The sequence below is a fragment of the Ochotona curzoniae genome, unplaced genomic scaffold, assembly GCF_017591425.1.
Source record: "Ochotona curzoniae isolate NIBS_2020 unplaced genomic scaffold, NIBS_Ocur_1.0 contig_1, whole genome shotgun sequence".
In the NCBI taxonomy this organism is placed as follows: domain Eukaryota; kingdom Metazoa; phylum Chordata; class Mammalia; order Lagomorpha; family Ochotonidae; genus Ochotona; species Ochotona curzoniae.
The window spans coordinates 43,391,779-43,409,886 of NW_024464918.1; the positions used below are offsets into that span (position 1 = coordinate 43,391,779).

The following is an 18,108-nucleotide window of genomic DNA, read 5'->3' on the forward strand; positions in this document are numbered from 1 at the left end:
CTCATCCTTATCTATCTCCTGATCTGAAAAAACTACAATGGAGACATTTGGGGACTGCCTTGTCTTTAAAAAAAAAATGTATTTGAGGGCCCAATGCTGTGGCCTAGTGACTAAAGTCCTCTTCTTGAATGCGCCAGGATCCCATATGGGCACAGGTTCTAATCCCAGCAGCCCTGTTCCCCATCCAGCTCCCTGCTTGTGTCTCGGGAAAGCAGTTAAGGATGGCCCAAAGATTTGGAACCCTGCACCCATGTGGGAAACCCAGAAGAAGATCTGGGCTTCTGGCTTTAGATCCGCACAGCTCCAGCCATTGTGATCACGTGGAAAGTGAACCATCAGACAGAAGATATTTTTCTCTGTCTCTCCTCCTCTCTGTATATATCTGACTTTGCAATAAAAATAAATAAATCTTTAAAAATATATTTATTTGAGAGGCAGAGAGAACGGTGAAAAGAAGTGAGAGAGAGAAGAGGGAGAGAAACTCCCATTCATTGCCTCACTCCCCAAATGCTTGCAGTGGCTGGAACTAGGCCAAGCCAGAACCAGGAACTCAATTCAGGACTCCCCTGTGGGTGGCAAGAATGCAATTGCTTGAACTATTGCCTCCCAGGTACTGCATTAGCAGGGAACTGGGACTGGAAGTGGAACTGGGACTTGAATCCAGATACTAGGAGCCTCTCTTTGGGTGCCTGCTCACATCCCAGACTTCCGTAGTCAGCTGAGGAAATCTTCCATCTGCTAAAGACCTCAGCTTACATAGTAACACACAACACACCCTGAGAGAACCAACAACAGATTTGAGAGTCTGTGGCTGAGTTCCTTTCTATATTAAAACTCCCCACCACTACCATCCTTCCCACTATATTTATATAGTATTTTACAAACTGCCAGCGTATGCTAGCTTTATTCTCATATACCAATAAATCTGCTTTCCACAGAACTCCCATAAAGATGATGATGAAATTCCATCCATCTTTCATGGCTGGGTAAATTGAGTCTCAGGCTCCATTACTGCTTTGCATCAGAAAGGTTGGAGACCTCCTTACTCAAGTTGGCCTCTCTGTGCTTCTCCATATGCTCTCCCACTGGTTTCTGGACCCTGCAGTGAGCCACAGTCCTATCTCTCAGCATCCCAGCCTTGCTGTCCTTCTGGATGATACCTTCAAGGAGTTATGAAGGACAACAGTGTGCACACACAGACACACCTGGAGCTGGGAACTAGCAGAGTGGTAAATCGCTCTTGAACATCATCAAAGCTGCAGGGGAAGGGCACTGCGCCTTCCAGGGACAGATTCCAATTGTCCCTGGATGAAAGCAAGGGCAGGTAAGAGAGAGCTTTTCCTGTCTTCCTTTTGACTCTCCACCACTGGCTGAACTCAGTGGAGCCCCTGGGAGCCAAGGCCTGCTGATGCGAGTTTTCTGTGCACATCCTCCTGAGTCAGAGGCAGCTCTAGCCTGCTGACTGCACTGGTGCCTCGGCTGACAGGCCCACACCCACAGAGCTCTGCAGCCCAGAAGGCTAATGGATTTTCATTGATTCTCTCTAGGAGGCCAGTGAGAGTGTCATGTAACATGAAAGAGCACTGGAGCTGAGCCTGACTTACAGAGATCCAGGGGGCCAGTGGGTGCACGTAGTCAGCAGCCTGACAGGAGCATCTGGGAACAGTGATTGAGACATCTTATTCCAGGCACCAGGAATGGAATGGACACCCCATAGCTGGCAGGCACTTCGCTCCAGAAGCTCTCAATCTTAGGAATAGAGAATAAGTCACCCCAGAAGCTTATGAAGAATAATGGTTCCTAGGTTCCAGCCTTAGCTGTTCAAGATGAGCTCAGAAATGTGCATTTTCATCAGTCGCACAAGTGAGCGTGAGGCAGCTGGTTCACAGAAGCACCAGCACAGCCCTATGATTTATGGCCAGGACACACATACTAGTCCCTTTGTAAGATGTCTGCAAATTCGTAGTGGGGTGTGTAAAAATTGAGAATCATGGGTGAAAAAAAACATTTGATGGACCCCACTGGGATACTCTGGGATGCAAGGCTAGGAACTGAGCTTGCCCCAGAAGAGATTCAACCATGTGACTGAGATGTGGCCCAGTCATCAACACATTGGGGATGTTGTCTTCCCTGGGTTCTGTTTGTTAAGCTGACTGCTGGGGCCATATGTCAACTGGGTTAATTTTTAAGAGGCCCTGGTGTGGGAGCCTCTCCCACTTCCCTCCAGGCCTGACAAGACCAGGGAGGGGCAGTGCCCTTGGACAAGAGATGCCTAGTGGGGAAGACTCACGGCTTGGTCCACGGATCTTGATGGGCTTACTGCTGGTCATGGACTGGGAGCACGTCTGGCACACACATTCTTTCCCACTGAAGGTCACCTTGTCTCCAATGGGGAAAGGTTTCCTGCAAGGAAGACAGGGCACATAGTCAGCACCTCCTTTTCCTAAAGTCCTTTTGCTATTGGTGATCTGACAGTACACGAGCACTTTGGTAATGCATACAGCCGTCTTCCCAGAGCACTAGGCAAAGCCAAGTGCTGTTTACAATGGCAGGCAGGTGAACCCACTCAGTGAGGGGCCAGGAGGCCAGGACTGAAGGCTTTGCTGGGCTATCTACCCGATTTCAACACTGGGCAGATCATGATGTTTATGTAAGTTTACATGTCTCAGTTGTAAGAGGAGAGGGTTCTAACTCCTTATGGAGCTGTTTCCTTTTCCTGCAAGGACCTTTTCCACCTCAATTTAACATATTCCCAGGTGTTAAAGAACTTACTTAACTACCAATTTATCCAAGGTTTTTCCTTTTACTATTAAGTCATTTCTCAAAATCCTACTTCCCATCAAGAAGTTTCTACACACATAAATAATTCTTTCTCTTCTCTTCAGTGTTTATTCTATTTCTACAGCCCAGTGGTCTCAAGCTCATGTAGACCCTGCGCTTCTCCCTTCTAAATTATAAATTGAATTTAGAGTGTCTAGGATGCTCAATGCCAACCACTGTTTAGCTGCTCTAGTTCTAGCTAAGATGCTTGTTACATTAACTCTGAGCATAAACCCCAGTGCCTCCACTGCCCCTTAGCAAGGTGGGAAATGAGTGAAGCAAGAGTTGGGCGAACTAAGTTGTCATCACTACCCAGTCACTACCCTGTGGTCAAAAGGCATGGAGCTGACTCCTTGTGGAGTGAGTTCATCACCTTGGGGCTTGATGCAAAGCTCACCTTCCATGCATCTTGGGTGCCAATAACCAGGGCACATGTATTATGAGATACATGAATGAACTTGGGATGGGCATATTTTCTCACACATCCTGTTATGAGTCTCAGCCAGAAACTCTTGTTGGTTAGTTACTCTAACCAGTACCTAGTGGCTGTTTTATGAGGAAAATAATTAACCTGTAAATTTCATTCCCAATTATAAAATGTACCTATAATCTTGCTTTCCTTATGATGTAACTTGAGCTGCCTATTAAATTTTAATGTATTTGCGGGCAGGACTGAGGTTTTCTTCATTTTTTTCATCTCCTTAATGTGGTGCTTGGCATACAGCAGGCTCTTAAAGTACATTTGCTAAATTAACAAGCGATTGAGATGCTGGGGGTGGGGAAGGGAGTAGAGATGAGCTCTTCATCACTGGAGATGTCCTGAGGAGGGTGAGATGATTATTGTAATAGTGGCACCATCACCTCAATGGTCTTTATGAAAGCCCAAAAGAGGTTGGAATTGTTTTGAATCCCATTTTGCTCATGAAGGAAGAGGCTCTAGAGATGGCGTCACCCTTGCCAGCATGAGGTGGTGCTGGGATGATGGAGAAAGACTGTAAACAGACATCCTTGTTCTACCTGTGAAAGAGGTATGGGACTGTGAGCCACACCTGTCTATTTAAAATGAAGTTTCTAGAGACCAGAGTTTGCAGAGGTTCCTTTAGGGACCCTGAGTGTTGTAGCTCAGATCCTCACCCTGACTCCATTAAAGGGCAGGGAGTGTTTTATGTGAGATCTCCCTGGACAAAAATGATTCAATTGCTAATAGGTTTGAGAATACTGGCCTGTCAGATCCTTCCACCCTTGAGATTCTAGAAGCATAAGTCCTGTAAGCCCACTATAGGAAAGAGCATGTCTCCTTCCCATGGAGAAGCTCTGGTCTATGCTGGCCACCTGCTTACCTGCACAGGCTGCACACAAAGCACTTGGGGTGGTAGGTGCGGCCCAAGGCAGAGATGACCTCTCCCGTGATGAAGTCCCGGCAGCTATCACAGCGGGTACCATAGAGTTGCTGGTAGTCCTGTGTGCAGATGTACTCCTGGTTCTTGAAGAAGAAGCCTGACTGGGCCAGGCCACAGCCACATACTAAGGAACAAAGAAGGAAACAAGGGCAGGTTGAGTTCAGGGACGATCTGCAACAAGATTCTACTTGGTAAACAAAAACAAACACAAACAAACGAACGGTTGTTCTTTAGGGAAAGGCTGATATCTGGTTTGTCATGATGGCTGAAATAGTGTCACTTTAGACTTTGAGATTCCTTTAAGTGTGGCCTATAGATCACTTGGCATCCATATCAGATGCAAGCCTCTTAACATGCAGATGCTTGGGCCTCCGTCAAACAAACTGATAGAAATTATATATGCTACTATAGTTTTAAGGATTTTTTTTAGGCTATTTTAAAATGTGTTTTATATGAGTGACTTTAAATGTCTTTTCATTTGAGTGTTGTTTATAGCCCTTATGTATTCTTGTTGAACGTAAAGTATTTGTTGAACACTGTATTTTGTAGAGCCATTAAACCTTTAGCTGTGTGCAAATTAACAATATTATCTCAAGAAATAACAAATATTAAGCTGAAAATAAAAGAAGGATCAATAATGTAAGTGGGCAAACAGACAAGATAATTTCCAAGCCTATATGTCTGAGGAAGTAGACTAAAACCAGGTGATGTCACCATGGTAAACATTGTCTAATCTTTAATAGAAAAGTTGTCTGGTAAAAGTACACTGGTTAAAAATATGAAGGACTTCCAGGTGAATACCAGAAATATTTCCCAAGTGTTTGTTCACCTCTGTAGGCCAGAGACAGGCTTAAAGAAACAGGCTAAATGAGATGGAAGTGGCACCAGAGGTTCCAGCAGCATGCTGGAAGGTGGATTCCAGTCTTGTTACTGCCACGAAGTCTCTTGGTCACAGTGAACTTGGCTTTCTCTTCCTAGGGGCCTCTGTTCACTTACATGCAGAAAGAGGCTATTTTTGGTATTGACATCCCATGAACCTAGGAGAAGAGCTTCCTTCAGGGCTCACCCTGTGTCTCAATATTTTAAAACCAGTGTGATGTCTTGCCTTGGACCCTGGAGCCACCACTATAGAGAGACAGGGTGTAGGGTGGAGATGCTAGGACTCATCTTTCACCAGCAACATGAAAATTCATCACATCTAACAATGCCTAGTTCTCAGAGTAGGCAAAACCAGAGTACAGGCTGTTCTCTAGTGTGCAGGTGGTGGATCAATTGACTTCATGGCTGTGGAATTAATTAGGTCATGGCCTACGACCTCACTGGAAACAGCTTCTGTTTTTTCCCTTCTTTTTTCTCTTTTGTTTGCCTTGCCAGCTCCACCCCTAGAGCCATGTCTCCCAATGGAGAAAAGCCAGGAGGCCATAAGAAAACCTGGAACAATCGGTTCCTGCATTTCCTCCAAGGAACTGAAGGAGGAAGCTTTGGTGGAAACGATGTAAAGGTTGATAAGAATCTCATGGGTTCCTGGAAATACAGTGGGGAATATAGGTGTGGAAGGCAAGTTGGACCAACAAAACACATCAGGGTTAGAGATGGAGCAAGGCCAGATATCCAAGTAACAGGAAAGATTGTAGAGAGAGCTTGCTGTATGGAATTGCTGTAGAACTAATATACCCCAGGTAGCCATTATCCTGTAAATAAAGAAAAGGCTACTAATTAATTTTAAAAGGCAGATCATATGTGGGGCTGGCTAAGTGGCATAGCTGACTAATCCTCCACCCATGTGGGCCAGCATATCCTAGATACCAGTTCATGTCCGGCTGCTCCGTTTATGCTCTAGCTGTCTGCTTATAACCTGGAAAAGCAGCAGAGGATGGCTCAAGGTTTGGGCAACTGTACCCATGTGGGAGACTAGGAAGAAGTTCCTGGCTCCCAGTCTCAGATCAGATCAGCTCTGGCTGTTGTGAGTGTTCACCAGAATATGGAAGACCTCACTATCTTTGTTTCTACTTCTCTCTCTCTCTCTGTAAAATCTGCCTTTCTTAAAAAAATTAAAAAAAAAATTTTAAAGCAGATTAAGTGGTTTGACAATGGGACAAAATAGTTTGAAAATGCTCTTCATTCAGAAAGCTTGTTATAAACGTAATGTCTAGTAGAAGCCTTGTGTGTCAATGCAAAATATACTTTCTTAGGTTACTAGACCTTTGTCCATAGTTCTGTTTTACCACTCAGGTGCTGCCGGACTTTAAACAAGCTACTGTGTCTCTCCAGAGCACTTTGTAAACCAAGGTGGCTAGGTAGTAACTGAGGACACGTCCCAAATCTGAGTACAGCTGGTACAGGAAACAAGTGTTGTATTCTTACAGAATCAACTTTTTGGCTTTTTAATCCTGTTTACTGTACTTATCTTTAATTAATGTCTGTGATTTCCTTCCTTATATTTTCCTTGGATTCTTTCTGTGTAACCTCTTTTCTGTTGTGATTACTTAAAACCAAACATTTTTTTTTCTCAGAATACTATTTTAAAGAACATCTCATAATACAAATTTCTGATATACAGTATTTTTGTTATCCTTTACATTGAAGCATTTTATAGTTTTCATTTAGACTTTGCAAACCATTCCATTTTACATCTCAGTTCTTCCATCTAGGGGTCACTCTCCTGCCTACAGAACACTTTGATATTTCATTTATCCTAGGCCGATAATTTTTTCCTTTTAGAATCTGGAATAAGTCACTCCATTCTCTTCTTGTCTGCAGAGTTTCCTGTGAGAGATCTCCTGTGAGTTTAACTGGCATTCCTTTATATGTCAGATGATTTTTTTCACATGCGCATTTCAGGGTCTTTTCCTTATGTTTAATTGAAAAGAGCTTGATGATCATGTGTCTTGGTCTATCAATTTCTGAAAATAAATTGGTATTAATTGGTGTTTTATGGTATTATATTTGATGTGGACTAGCTATGTTACCTGCAAATTCATCTGTTGAAGCCCTGACCTCCAATGTGATCACATTTTGATGATTTTGGCTTTTGTGAGAAAACTTAGATGAGCTCATGAGGGGATGGCCCTTTTAAGAAGAGACACTGGAGAACTGGCTCTTTGTATCTGTGGCACAGGAAGACACAGCAAGACAGTGTCCAGAAAGAGCTTTCATCTGAACCCAACCATGTTGACATCTGATCTTGGATTTCCTAATTTAAACTACACATTCTATGATATTTTATTATGGCAACTCAAGCTAAGATAACATTAAATCTGCAGTTAATCTGAAAGTGTTACCAGCTTAACAATATTAAGTCTTATGATCTAGGAGCACGGGATTACTTTTTCTCTACTAGGTTTTCTTTATTTTCTAGTGTTTTACATTTCTTTCGTTATTTTTTTCTCAGATATTTAATTTTTGTTGCTATTGTAAAGGAAATTGCTCAATTTTATTTTTAGATTGTTCATTGTTAGTAGATAGAAATATAATTAGCTTTGGTGTAAAGATTTTGTATTCTTTTTATGACTTTGTATCTAGAAATCTTGCTGTACCTGTTTATCAGTCATATTAGCTTTTCAGTTTATTGCTTAATAGTTGTCATTTACATGAACATGACATGAGCAAATAGTTCTACTTCTTTCTCTCCATTCTGGGTGCCATTTTTTTTTCTATTTCTTGTCTAATTACCTAGTGGGAACTTGCAGTACAATGTTGAGTAGAAGTTATGACAGAGCCATCCTTGTCCTGTTGTTGATCTTATAGGGAGTCATTCAGTATTCACCATAAGTATAAATGTTGGAGGAATAAGATCATGGAAGAAGGTAATGACATGTTTAAACAGATAGAGAATTATTAGGGTTAAGCAGAGAGGCTATAATCCTGGGAAATAGGAGAGGACAGGCTAATGGCAGAGGGACACCTGGAGACTCATGGACACAGGGATGCAGCAGAGACGGTGGAGTGGTGTTGCAGTGACCAGATACCTCAGTGATTGAAGCTCTACCAGGTGGGAAGGGGAATTCATTGAGCGCTAAGGAGTTGAATGCAGGCATAGAACTCCCTGTCCTGCTGGTTCATTTGAGCACAAGGAGAAGCTGAGTGACAGCCCAAGCAGGCTGGTATAAGAACAGGGTGGATTTCAAGGCTCAGACTCCCAACAGTGCCATGCCAGGCACCATTTGTGTACTAAGGAAAATGCTGCGGGGGTGAAGGAACAAGAGTGAGCTGCACAGGCACTGAGCCGGGAGAGAATTTGCTTCTGACTGAATGCATTGTACATACAGGAATTCAAGGAATTTAAGGAATATGTCACATAGGCAATAGCAACACGGAAACAAAATTAACCCAGATTATTAGAAAGGAAGGACATAACGGAGCAAATTAAAAACTCAGTGGAGGGCCTGGCGCCATAACCTGGCAGCTAAAGTCCTTGTCTTGAACGCACTGGGATCCTATATGGGCACTGGTTCTAATCCCGGCAGCTCCACTTCGCATCCAGCTGCCTGCTTGTGGCCTGGGAGAGCAGTCGAGGATGGCCCAAAGCCTTGGGACCCTGCATCCGTGTGGGATGCCTGGAAGAAGTTACTGGATCCTGGCTTCAGATTGTTACAGCACTGGACATTGCGCTCACTTGGGGAATGAATCATCAGACAGAAGATCTTCCTCTCTGTCTCTCTTCCTCTCTGTACATCTGACTTTTCCAATAAATAAATACATCTTTAAAAAGAAAAACTCAGTGGAAAGTCTCAATGATAGAATGAACAAGACAGAAGAAAAAATTTCATAATTGGAAGCCATTTCCTTCAACAATGGGGGAAAAAACAAAAAAGTTAGAAGAGGAATTGTGAGTCAAGCTAAAGAAAGTATTTAGGGCCCGGCGCGGTGGCGCAAGTGGTTAAAGGTCCTCGCCTTGCACCCCCAGGATCCCATATGGGCTCCGGTTCTAATCCCGGCAGCCCCGCTTCCCTTCCAGCTCCCTGCCTGTGGTCTGGGAAAGCAGTCGAGGACGGCCCAAGGCTTTGGGAACCTGCACCCGCGTGGGAGACCCGGAAGAGGCTTCTGGCTTCGGATCGGCATAGTATCGGCCCATTGCGCTCACTTGGGGAGTGAATCATCGGACGGAAGATCTTCCTCTCTGTCTCTCCTCTCTGTATATCTGCCTTTCCAATGAAAAAATGATAAAAATAAATCTTTAAAAAAAAAAAGAAAGTATTTAAGAATTAAGGGATACTATTAAAAGGCTGAATGTAAGAGTTATGAGAGTTCCAGAAGGCGCAGACAGAGAAGCTGGGTTTTAAAATATATTCAATGGGCCCATTTAATGGGATCCCATATTGGTGCCAGTTCATGTCCCGGCTCCTCCACTTCCCTTCCAACTTTCTGCCTGTGGTCTGGGAAAGCGGTAGAGGATGGGCCAAAGCCCTGAGACCTTGTACCTGCATGGGAGGCCTAGAGGAAGCTCCTGGCTCCTGGCTTTGGTTCAGCTTAGCTCCAGCTGTCATACCCCCTTGGGAAGTGAATCAGCACATGGAAGGTCTTTCTCTCTTTGTCTTTCTCTCTGTAAGCCTGACTTTCCAATAAAAAAATAAATAAATCTCTAAAAAATGTATTGGATGAGATAATAAAGGAAAACTTCCCTAATTTGGAGAAAGAATTGGTAAATATATACTGGACGTGCACAGAACTCCCAATAGGATTGACCAAAAGAAATCTTCACCACGACACATGATAATCAGGCTCTCTTCAGTTAACCACAGGAAAAAGATCCTTAAATATGCATGTAAAAAAGATTGATTAACATATGGAAGAACCCCAGTCAGACTCATAGCTGACCTCTCAGAGGAAACTCTACAGGCAGGAAGAAAATGGAGTGACATATTCCAGATTTTAAAGGGTAAAAATAGTCAGCCCAGAATACTTAGCAGCAAAGTTTTCCTTTGTCTTTGAAAATAAAAGAAAATTCTACAGTAAATAAAAGCTCAAATAATTAACTTTTTTCAGACCAGCACTACAAATTATACTTAAAGATGTTTTATTGACAGAGAAACGGAATAGTACCTACCAAAAGCAAAGGCAAACAGGAAGAATGTCTCAATGAAAAGAAGGATAAATCAAACACTGAATAATACATTGCTAAAATGACAGGACCAAATCACTGCCTATCGATATTAACCCTGAAAATGGCTTGAACTCATCAATCAACCATCATAGATTGGTGGACTGGATCAAAAAACAAAACCCATCTGTCTGTTGCCTACAGGAGACGCATCTCACCCACAAAGACCAGTGGAAATTGAAAGTGAAAGGATAGAAAAATATATTCCAGGCTAATGAAAAAAAAATGAGCTGGTGTTGCCATTTTTATATCAGATAATATAGAGTTTGACATGAAAAATATTAAAAGTGATGAAGAAGGATACCACCTAATGATCAAAGGATCCATTCAGCAAGAAGAAATCACTTTACTCGTTTCTTAGGATGTTTTCTTTTTCAAGTGTAATTTTACTTGTTTTTTTTTTTTCTCTTGCTTTTTCTTGCTAGTCTGGCTAAAAGCTTGTTTGCTCATTTTATTAAAAAATGTCTCTTATTGTGATTTGTAGATTTTTAATTTAAATTCCATTTATTTTTGGTGTGATTTTTATCATTTCCTACTTCCTGTTCATTTTTTCTTTTTTTAATAAGTCTTTGAGATGCATTATTTGATCATTTGTTTGAGATATTATGATTTTTTGTAAGTATTTGATGTTATAAATGTCCCTTTCAAAACTAATTTTGCTGTATCTCATGGATTTTGATAATTTTGCTTTCATTTTAATTTTTTCAAAATTTTTTTTTCTTATTTCTTCAGTGACATAGGTCATATAGTAGTACTGTTTTCTTTTTTTTTTTTTTTTAAAGATTTATTTTTATTATTTTTTCATTGGAAAGGCAGATATACAGAGAGGAGAGACAGAGAGGAAGATCTTCCGTCCGATGATTCACTCCCCAAGTGAGCGCAACAGGCCGATACCATGCCGATCCGAAGCCAGGAGCCTCTTTCCGGGTCCCCCACGCGGGTGCAGGTTCCCAAAGCCTTGGGCTGTCCTCGACTGCCCCCCCAGGCCACAGGCAGGGAGCTGGAAGGGAAGCGGGGCTGCCGGGATTAGAACCGGAGCCCATATGGGATCCTGGGGGTGCAAGGCGAAGGACCTTTAACCACTTGCGCCACCGCGCTGGGCCCTAGTACTGTTTTCTTTAAGAAGGTTTTTGATTTTCTTCTTTTTCTTCAGGGACAAATTGGTCATTCAGTAGCATGTTATTTAACTACATGTTGTTGTAATTTTTTCTTTCTGTTGTTGATTTTATTTTTTGGCTTTTCATTAAGGGGATGTATAGTAACTATACAATAGAAACTGTCATATCCAGATGTGAAAATACAATGCAGTATGCAGTTTTACTTCCAAATCAAAGATAGATGCCTAATGAAACTGTTGAATATACCTTGACAATGAGATACTGTTCTTTCTGCCATTGTCTATGCCTATAATGTCAGGATACACTTAAATAACAGAATGATAGACTTTTGACTATTTATGAAGGATTATGCTACTATAATATAAGGGAAATCAGTAGGGGGAGAGGACTTGGGGAGAGGGGAGGGGAAGTCCTAGAGCCTATGGAACTGTATCATAATAAAATTAATTAATTGTTTTAAAAACCAAAAGGCAAAAAAATATTAGTTTGGTAAATCAGTATTTAGAAACAGGTACCATTTAATATAATGAAGGAAAGCTTTTTAGAAACGCATTCAGATCCCAACAACATTTTTTTCAGAAATAGAAAAGGTGATAACAAAAGTTCATCTGGAATTACAAAGACCACGAATAGCCAAAGCTATCCTGAAAAATAGAAATCAAGCTGGAAGAATCACAATTCCAGACCTCAAGACATACTACAGAGCAGTGGTTATCAAAACAATGTGGTACTGGTACAGAAACAGAGAAGATCAATGGAACAGAACAGAAACACCAGAAGGGAGTCCACACATGTATAGTCAACTAATCTTTGATAAGAAAACTGAAAACAATCCAGGCAAAAAATCCTGGTCTATTCAACAAATGCTGTTGGGACAACTGGGTAGCAGCTTGCAGAATTAAGAAGCAAGACCCACATCTGTCACATTATATGAAAATCAGCTCTAAATGGATCAAGGACCTAAATCTACACCAAGAAACCATCAAACTACTAAAGGAAAACATAGGAAGCACACTCCAAGAAATGGGAACAGGGAAAGACTTCTTAGAAAAGACACCAGAAGCAAAGGCAGTCAAAGCCAAAATGAACAAATGGGACTAAATCAAACTAAAAAGCTTCTGTACAGCAAAGTAAACAATTAACAAAGTGAGGAAGCAACCAATAGAATGGAAGAAAATTTTTGCACATGACACAAGTGATAGGGGACTAATATCCAGGGTTTACAAAAAGCTTCACAAATCCAGGGACAGCAAAACAAAACAAACAAAACAAACAAACAAAAACCCACAACCACCCTGTAACAAAATGGACAAAGGAAATGAACAGATATTTTTCAAAAGAACAGATTCAAATGGCTAACAGACATATGAAAAGATGCTCAGGCTCCCTAGCCATCAGAGAGATACAAATGAAAACCACGTTGAGGTACCACCTAACTCCAGTGAGACTCGCCTACATTCCATTCAGAACTCAACTGACAATACCTGCTGGCGTGGACGTGGGAGTAGGTACTCTCCTTCACTGCTGGTGGAAGTGTAGGCTAGTACAAACCACTGTGGAAATCAGTGGTTGGAAAATTGCAAATAAATCTGCCCAATGAGCCAGCTATCCCACTCCTAGGAATATACCCAATAGAAATGAAATCTGCATATGAGACGAGGATCTGTAATCCTATATTTGCAGCAGCAGCAGCATAATCTACAGTAGCAAAGACATGGAAACAATCTAGATGTGCCTCCAAAGAAGAATGGTTAAAGAAACTGTGGTACTTCTACTCCATAGAATATTATTCAGCTATTAAGAAGAATGAAATTATACTATTTACAACTAGGTTGTCCCAACTAGAGACCATCATGCTCAGTGAAATGAGTCAATCACAAAAGAACAAATACCGTATATTCTCTCTTATATAAGGAAACCAGCATGGAAAGTGTAACTGTTTTTTGTTTGTTTGTTTGTTTTGGCTGTATCCCATGGGTTTTGATGTTTTTTTATTTCAGTTTTGTTTATTCCAAATATTTTCTTTTCTCTTGTCAAATTCATCACTGACTCATTGATTATACGGTGGCATCATTTTTCCCAAGAGACTTTTGGTGTTTCCTTTTTGTCACTCATGTGTTGGTTACTCAGTGGCGTGCTTTTTCATGGTGCTATAATTTGTTGTTGATGTTGTTGTTGTGGCTGTTCTAACTCATACTAGTTGTTGGCCTTGTTTCACGGCTTCTCAATTATGGAAATGTATATTGATGGAGTACTGGGTCTATCATATACAGATATGGGGTATAATGGAACATGCATCCCTGCTTCCAGACGAAAGATGGATTTCCAATGAAACTGTTGGACATACCTAAACAATGGGGCTGGACTATCTGACATTGTCTGTACCAACAATATCAGGGTACACTTAAGCAAGAGACTGATAGAATTATGATTCCTTATGAAGGACTACACCATTATAGTAAAATGGGGAAAATCTGTCAGGGGTTGGGAGTTTGGGGGGGAATCCCAGCCTACACAAAATTGTACCACATAATTCAAAATTCAAAATAAAAAAAATTAAGTAAATTGAAAATTAAAAAAAAGTGTGGTTGTGGGACTGTGCAATGGGGTAACGGGCTAATATTCCATCTGCTAGTGCTGATACCCTATTTCCACTGGTTTATGTTCCGCCTGCTCTGCTTCTGATCCAGCTCTCTGCTTATGGCCTGGGAAATAAGTGGAGGATGGCCTTGGTCCATGTGAGAGACCAGGAAGAAGCTCCTGGCTCCCAGCTTCAGATCAGCTCAGCTCTGGCCCTTATAGCCATCTAGAGAGATAACCAGACGATGAAAGACCTCTCTTTCTCTCTGTTTCTCAGCTCTCTGTAAAATCTGCCTTTCAAATGAAAATAAATAAATATTTTAAAATGTTTTTAAGTATAAAACTTACCTATGGATTTACTCTTGTCATAGATAGTTTTGCTGAAAACATAAGCCTACCAGAATAGTTACTTATTTCTTTCAGTACATTAAAGACAATTGCATTGTTTTCTGATTTCCTTCTTGCTAATTAAAAAGGCAGCTGTGCATTTATTTCATCCCATGCAGATGACCTATTTTTTTCTCTGGCTACTTTTAAGATTCTCTCTGGTGGTCATTTGTCTTGGCAGTTGAGACACCAGTTGATATGCCTGCATCACATATAACAGAACCTAGGTTTGAGACCTGGCTTGGCTCTTGATTCCAGCTTCCTGCTGATGCATACTCTGAGAGACAATACTGATGGTATAAGTAACTCAATCCCTGCTACCCACATGGGAGATCAGGATTGAGATCCTGGCTTCTGTCTTCATTCTGGTCCGACTTGAGCTGTTACAAACAGTTGAGGAGTCAATCAGCAATGGAAGCTCTGTCAGTCTGTCAGCATCTCAAAAATTCTGAAAAACATTGTCTCTTTGCCTTTGATGATTTGACATTTCACTCTGGTTTCTCTTATATTTTCCTGCAGGAATTTATTATGTTTCTTGGACTCAAAGATGTGTGTCTTTCAGTAGTTGTAGAAAACTCACAGTTGTGATCTCCTCAGATATTGTCCTATCATTTCATGTTTTCATCATGCTGGTTTCCTATATTTCAATCTTTCTCATTATAATCTCTATGTGTCAATTTCTCTTCTATTTTTACTCCCTTTGTGTATTCTGAGGCATGTCTGTGTAACTCCTTTTTAGTTTAATAATTCTGTCTTAAGCAACATCTGATTTATTTAATTTATGCATTAAGTTTTAAATTATACATATTTATTCTTTGTTTGGTTTTTCAAAGATTTTACTATCCTCTGTATAAGGAGCTATTGTGTTTCTTGCTTATATTTTCTAGCTTCCCTTACTTGTTTAATTGCACTGATATTGATGACAGAAGATCCCAATACACAAAGTCTTTGAGGTTCTGATTCTGCCCTCCATTGATTCTGCTGGTTTGCCTTCCCTTATGATTTTTATGTTTCTTTCTTTCTTTTTTTTTTTTTTTACCATAAACTACTCATTTTCTTAACAACATATTCTGTAGGAATTCTCTGAGGTCTGGAGTAAAGTTGAATTCCTACAAAGAGGGTTATCATTGCTTCTGTCATATACTACATTTTGGACCACTTTCTTTTTAACTCCCCGATTTAAAAAAATTTATTCCCAATAGGTAACATGAACACAGTCCATAAAGAGTGGATTACAGAAAGACATTCCACTACAAGTTTTATTACTTATACCCAGTGCCAGTGTTGGGACAAGCAAGTTTTCTTCTCCAAAGCCATTTTATTTCTAACCCATTTTATAGGAAGAGTTAGATTTTTTTTCAGGGAGAAACTTCAGCTTTCTACAGATGTTTACATTCCTCCCTTTGGCCAGCCTGTAGGCTTTGTCTCTTGTTCTTCAGGATTCATTTAAGAATCAAGGTAAAATCTCAAGGTCTCCAGGGTTGAGCAGGAGTTATTGAGATGAAATTTGGCATTGGTAGTCAGCAGGATTTCTGCTTTTGACTTCTTTAGATTCCTTCCTTTCATGTCAGCACAGTGGTGCATGATAAAAGAGTTGTAAAAGAAACTTTAGATTCTTTCTAAGGAGTTTTTCTTTTAAAGAAGGCTATTTATGGTATCTAAAATCCATACTGGTTACTGTTAGAAAGAAAAACCCTGACATAGGCAATATACAGAAACAATATTGGTGTATTCCCTACCCTGCCTAAAATCTCCACTGAGAGAGATTCTAGAACCTCCTCATGGGATATTGTCAAAGTGATAAAATTAGTAACTTCTCTGTATTCACACTCCTGAAATGTAATGCTGCAATCGATTCTCAAAGTTTATTTTTTCATGATCTTGAATCTGGTTGGCCATTTGACTTGTCATGTCCAACAGCAGCACATTTCCAGGTGTGGCACAAGTTGAAGCTTAGAAAGCTTTTGATTACTGGGTGCTAGCTCTCTTGTTGCCCTTGGACCTCTAAGATCATCTCCTTAAGGAACCCAGCCCAGCAAGCTGGAGGACAAGGAGACTTGTGGAGGCACCCAGGTCAAATGTTAAGTTTTGGTACATGCAAGAGGTAACTGATTGACTTTCTCAAGAATACTGTCACATCGAAAACCTCACACAATTTTATTGTCTTTGTCCTTCGTTCTGCCTCAATTTCTGATGATGTGAAAATGGTCACCAAGATATTCTTGTAGTTCAATTTATATTAAAGGGATTTTCCAATTCTCAGTATAAAATTGAAACTGTTTAAAATATATACAGTGCATGCTTTTAAGAGGGATAGGAACATGTTATTTATTTGTCTAATGAAGAGTCCAATTATATCATGAGAAAAAAAAAAGATTTTTCTCACTGGCAGGGGGAATCAATCTCAGATACACAAGACTGAGGCAGTTACTGACATGAAAATATATGGGGATTTCAATTGACTTACTGGAAGTCAATAATGTGAAATGGCTTCTTAGGAAATCAACTCAGTATCAGTCACATTAAAAGAATTGAACAAGAAGAATACTTCCAAGAGTTAATGGAAAATGGAATTAAAATATGAATTTATTTTTGACGCATGGTTAAACCTATGCATAGTTGTAGTTTATCATAATATACATGTAAGTATGCCTGGATTTGAAGATATTTTGCAGGAAAATACACTTATCTCTTAATTCCATTTTCCAAAAACTTTTGAACACTGGGTTTTGTTCAGAGTTTATGAGGACAAATCTAGGACCAGTGGGTAGAAGTTGGAGGTTTGGGGTCAAACCCAGAGAGCACTGCAATCTCAGAATGGCTGCTGCAGAGGAGCCTGGAAGAAGAGACCAAGAAGTGAAGGTAGAGAGGCATTTGCTAGGATGATGTGGAAGAAAGTGTTGCCGTTTGAGCTAGAGCTATCTCTGCATACTTTCATCTGAGTTCCTCTCCCTTCCTGTTGCTACTAATTTTTTTTAAAGGAACTGTTAGAATCTAGGATTCTATCATTTAGCCTTGAGCAAGCTGTAACAGTTTGAGAGGCAACCCAGCATTCAGCTGCTCCCCTGTTAAACAATTTACTGAAGGCAAGTTATCCTCTCCCCTGTTAAACTTAACCTTGAGCATTGTCACACAGCCATAGAAGAGGTGCTCGTCTCAGAGTCATGCTGAATTTTCACCAAGGTAGTTAGTGCTTTCACTCACTCTCAGTAGATTTATGGGTCTTACATGTGTGGTAAACTTGCAGGATTGCCTTTTTCCTTCTAGGACAGCACTTACTCCTCCATGGTCAGTAGGCACCCACACTCCCCCACTTCTCAAAAACGTTTCTCACTCTGCTTTTTGCTGCACACTTCTTACAAGAGAATTTTCACAGCTTAAGGAAAGCCTCTTTGGAAATTTATAGCTGTCTCAATTGCCAGTATTTGAGGCATATTCTAGTGGTGAGAGTATAGCCTGGAATCTGAGCTGGGAGATGGGAAATGGAGTCTCCTACCTTGACAGGTGAAGCATTGGATGTGGAAGTGGTTATTGTGGACGCGAACCACTTCCCCTTTGCAGGTATCTCCACATCGGTAGCACTGGATGACATTGGAGCTGCCCCGTGGATTGTAAGGATTCTGCTGATAAGGAACTGCAGAAGGGAAAAATGAGATCATTAAGCAGGAGGTTCCACTCTGTAAAATGTTTGCCAAAAGATATT

At 40.8% G+C, this 18,108-nt stretch overlaps 1 protein-coding gene across 1 annotated transcript in view; it reads right to left on the bottom strand.

Moving 5' to 3' along the window:
* ABLIM3 (actin binding LIM protein family member 3) overlaps positions 1 to 18,108 on the bottom strand; it is a 109,861-nt gene that overhangs the window by 53,053 nt on the left and 38,700 nt on the right. The window contains exons 3-5 of the mRNA XM_040973023.1: positions 17,902 to 18,039; positions 4,161 to 4,344; positions 2,303 to 2,403 (exon numbers count right to left, since the gene is read on the bottom strand). Coding sequence (XP_040828957.1) covers positions 2,303 to 2,403; positions 4,161 to 4,344; positions 17,902 to 18,039 — 423 coding nt within the window. The remainder of the gene's footprint in view (positions 1 to 2,302; positions 2,404 to 4,160; positions 4,345 to 17,901; positions 18,040 to 18,108) is intronic.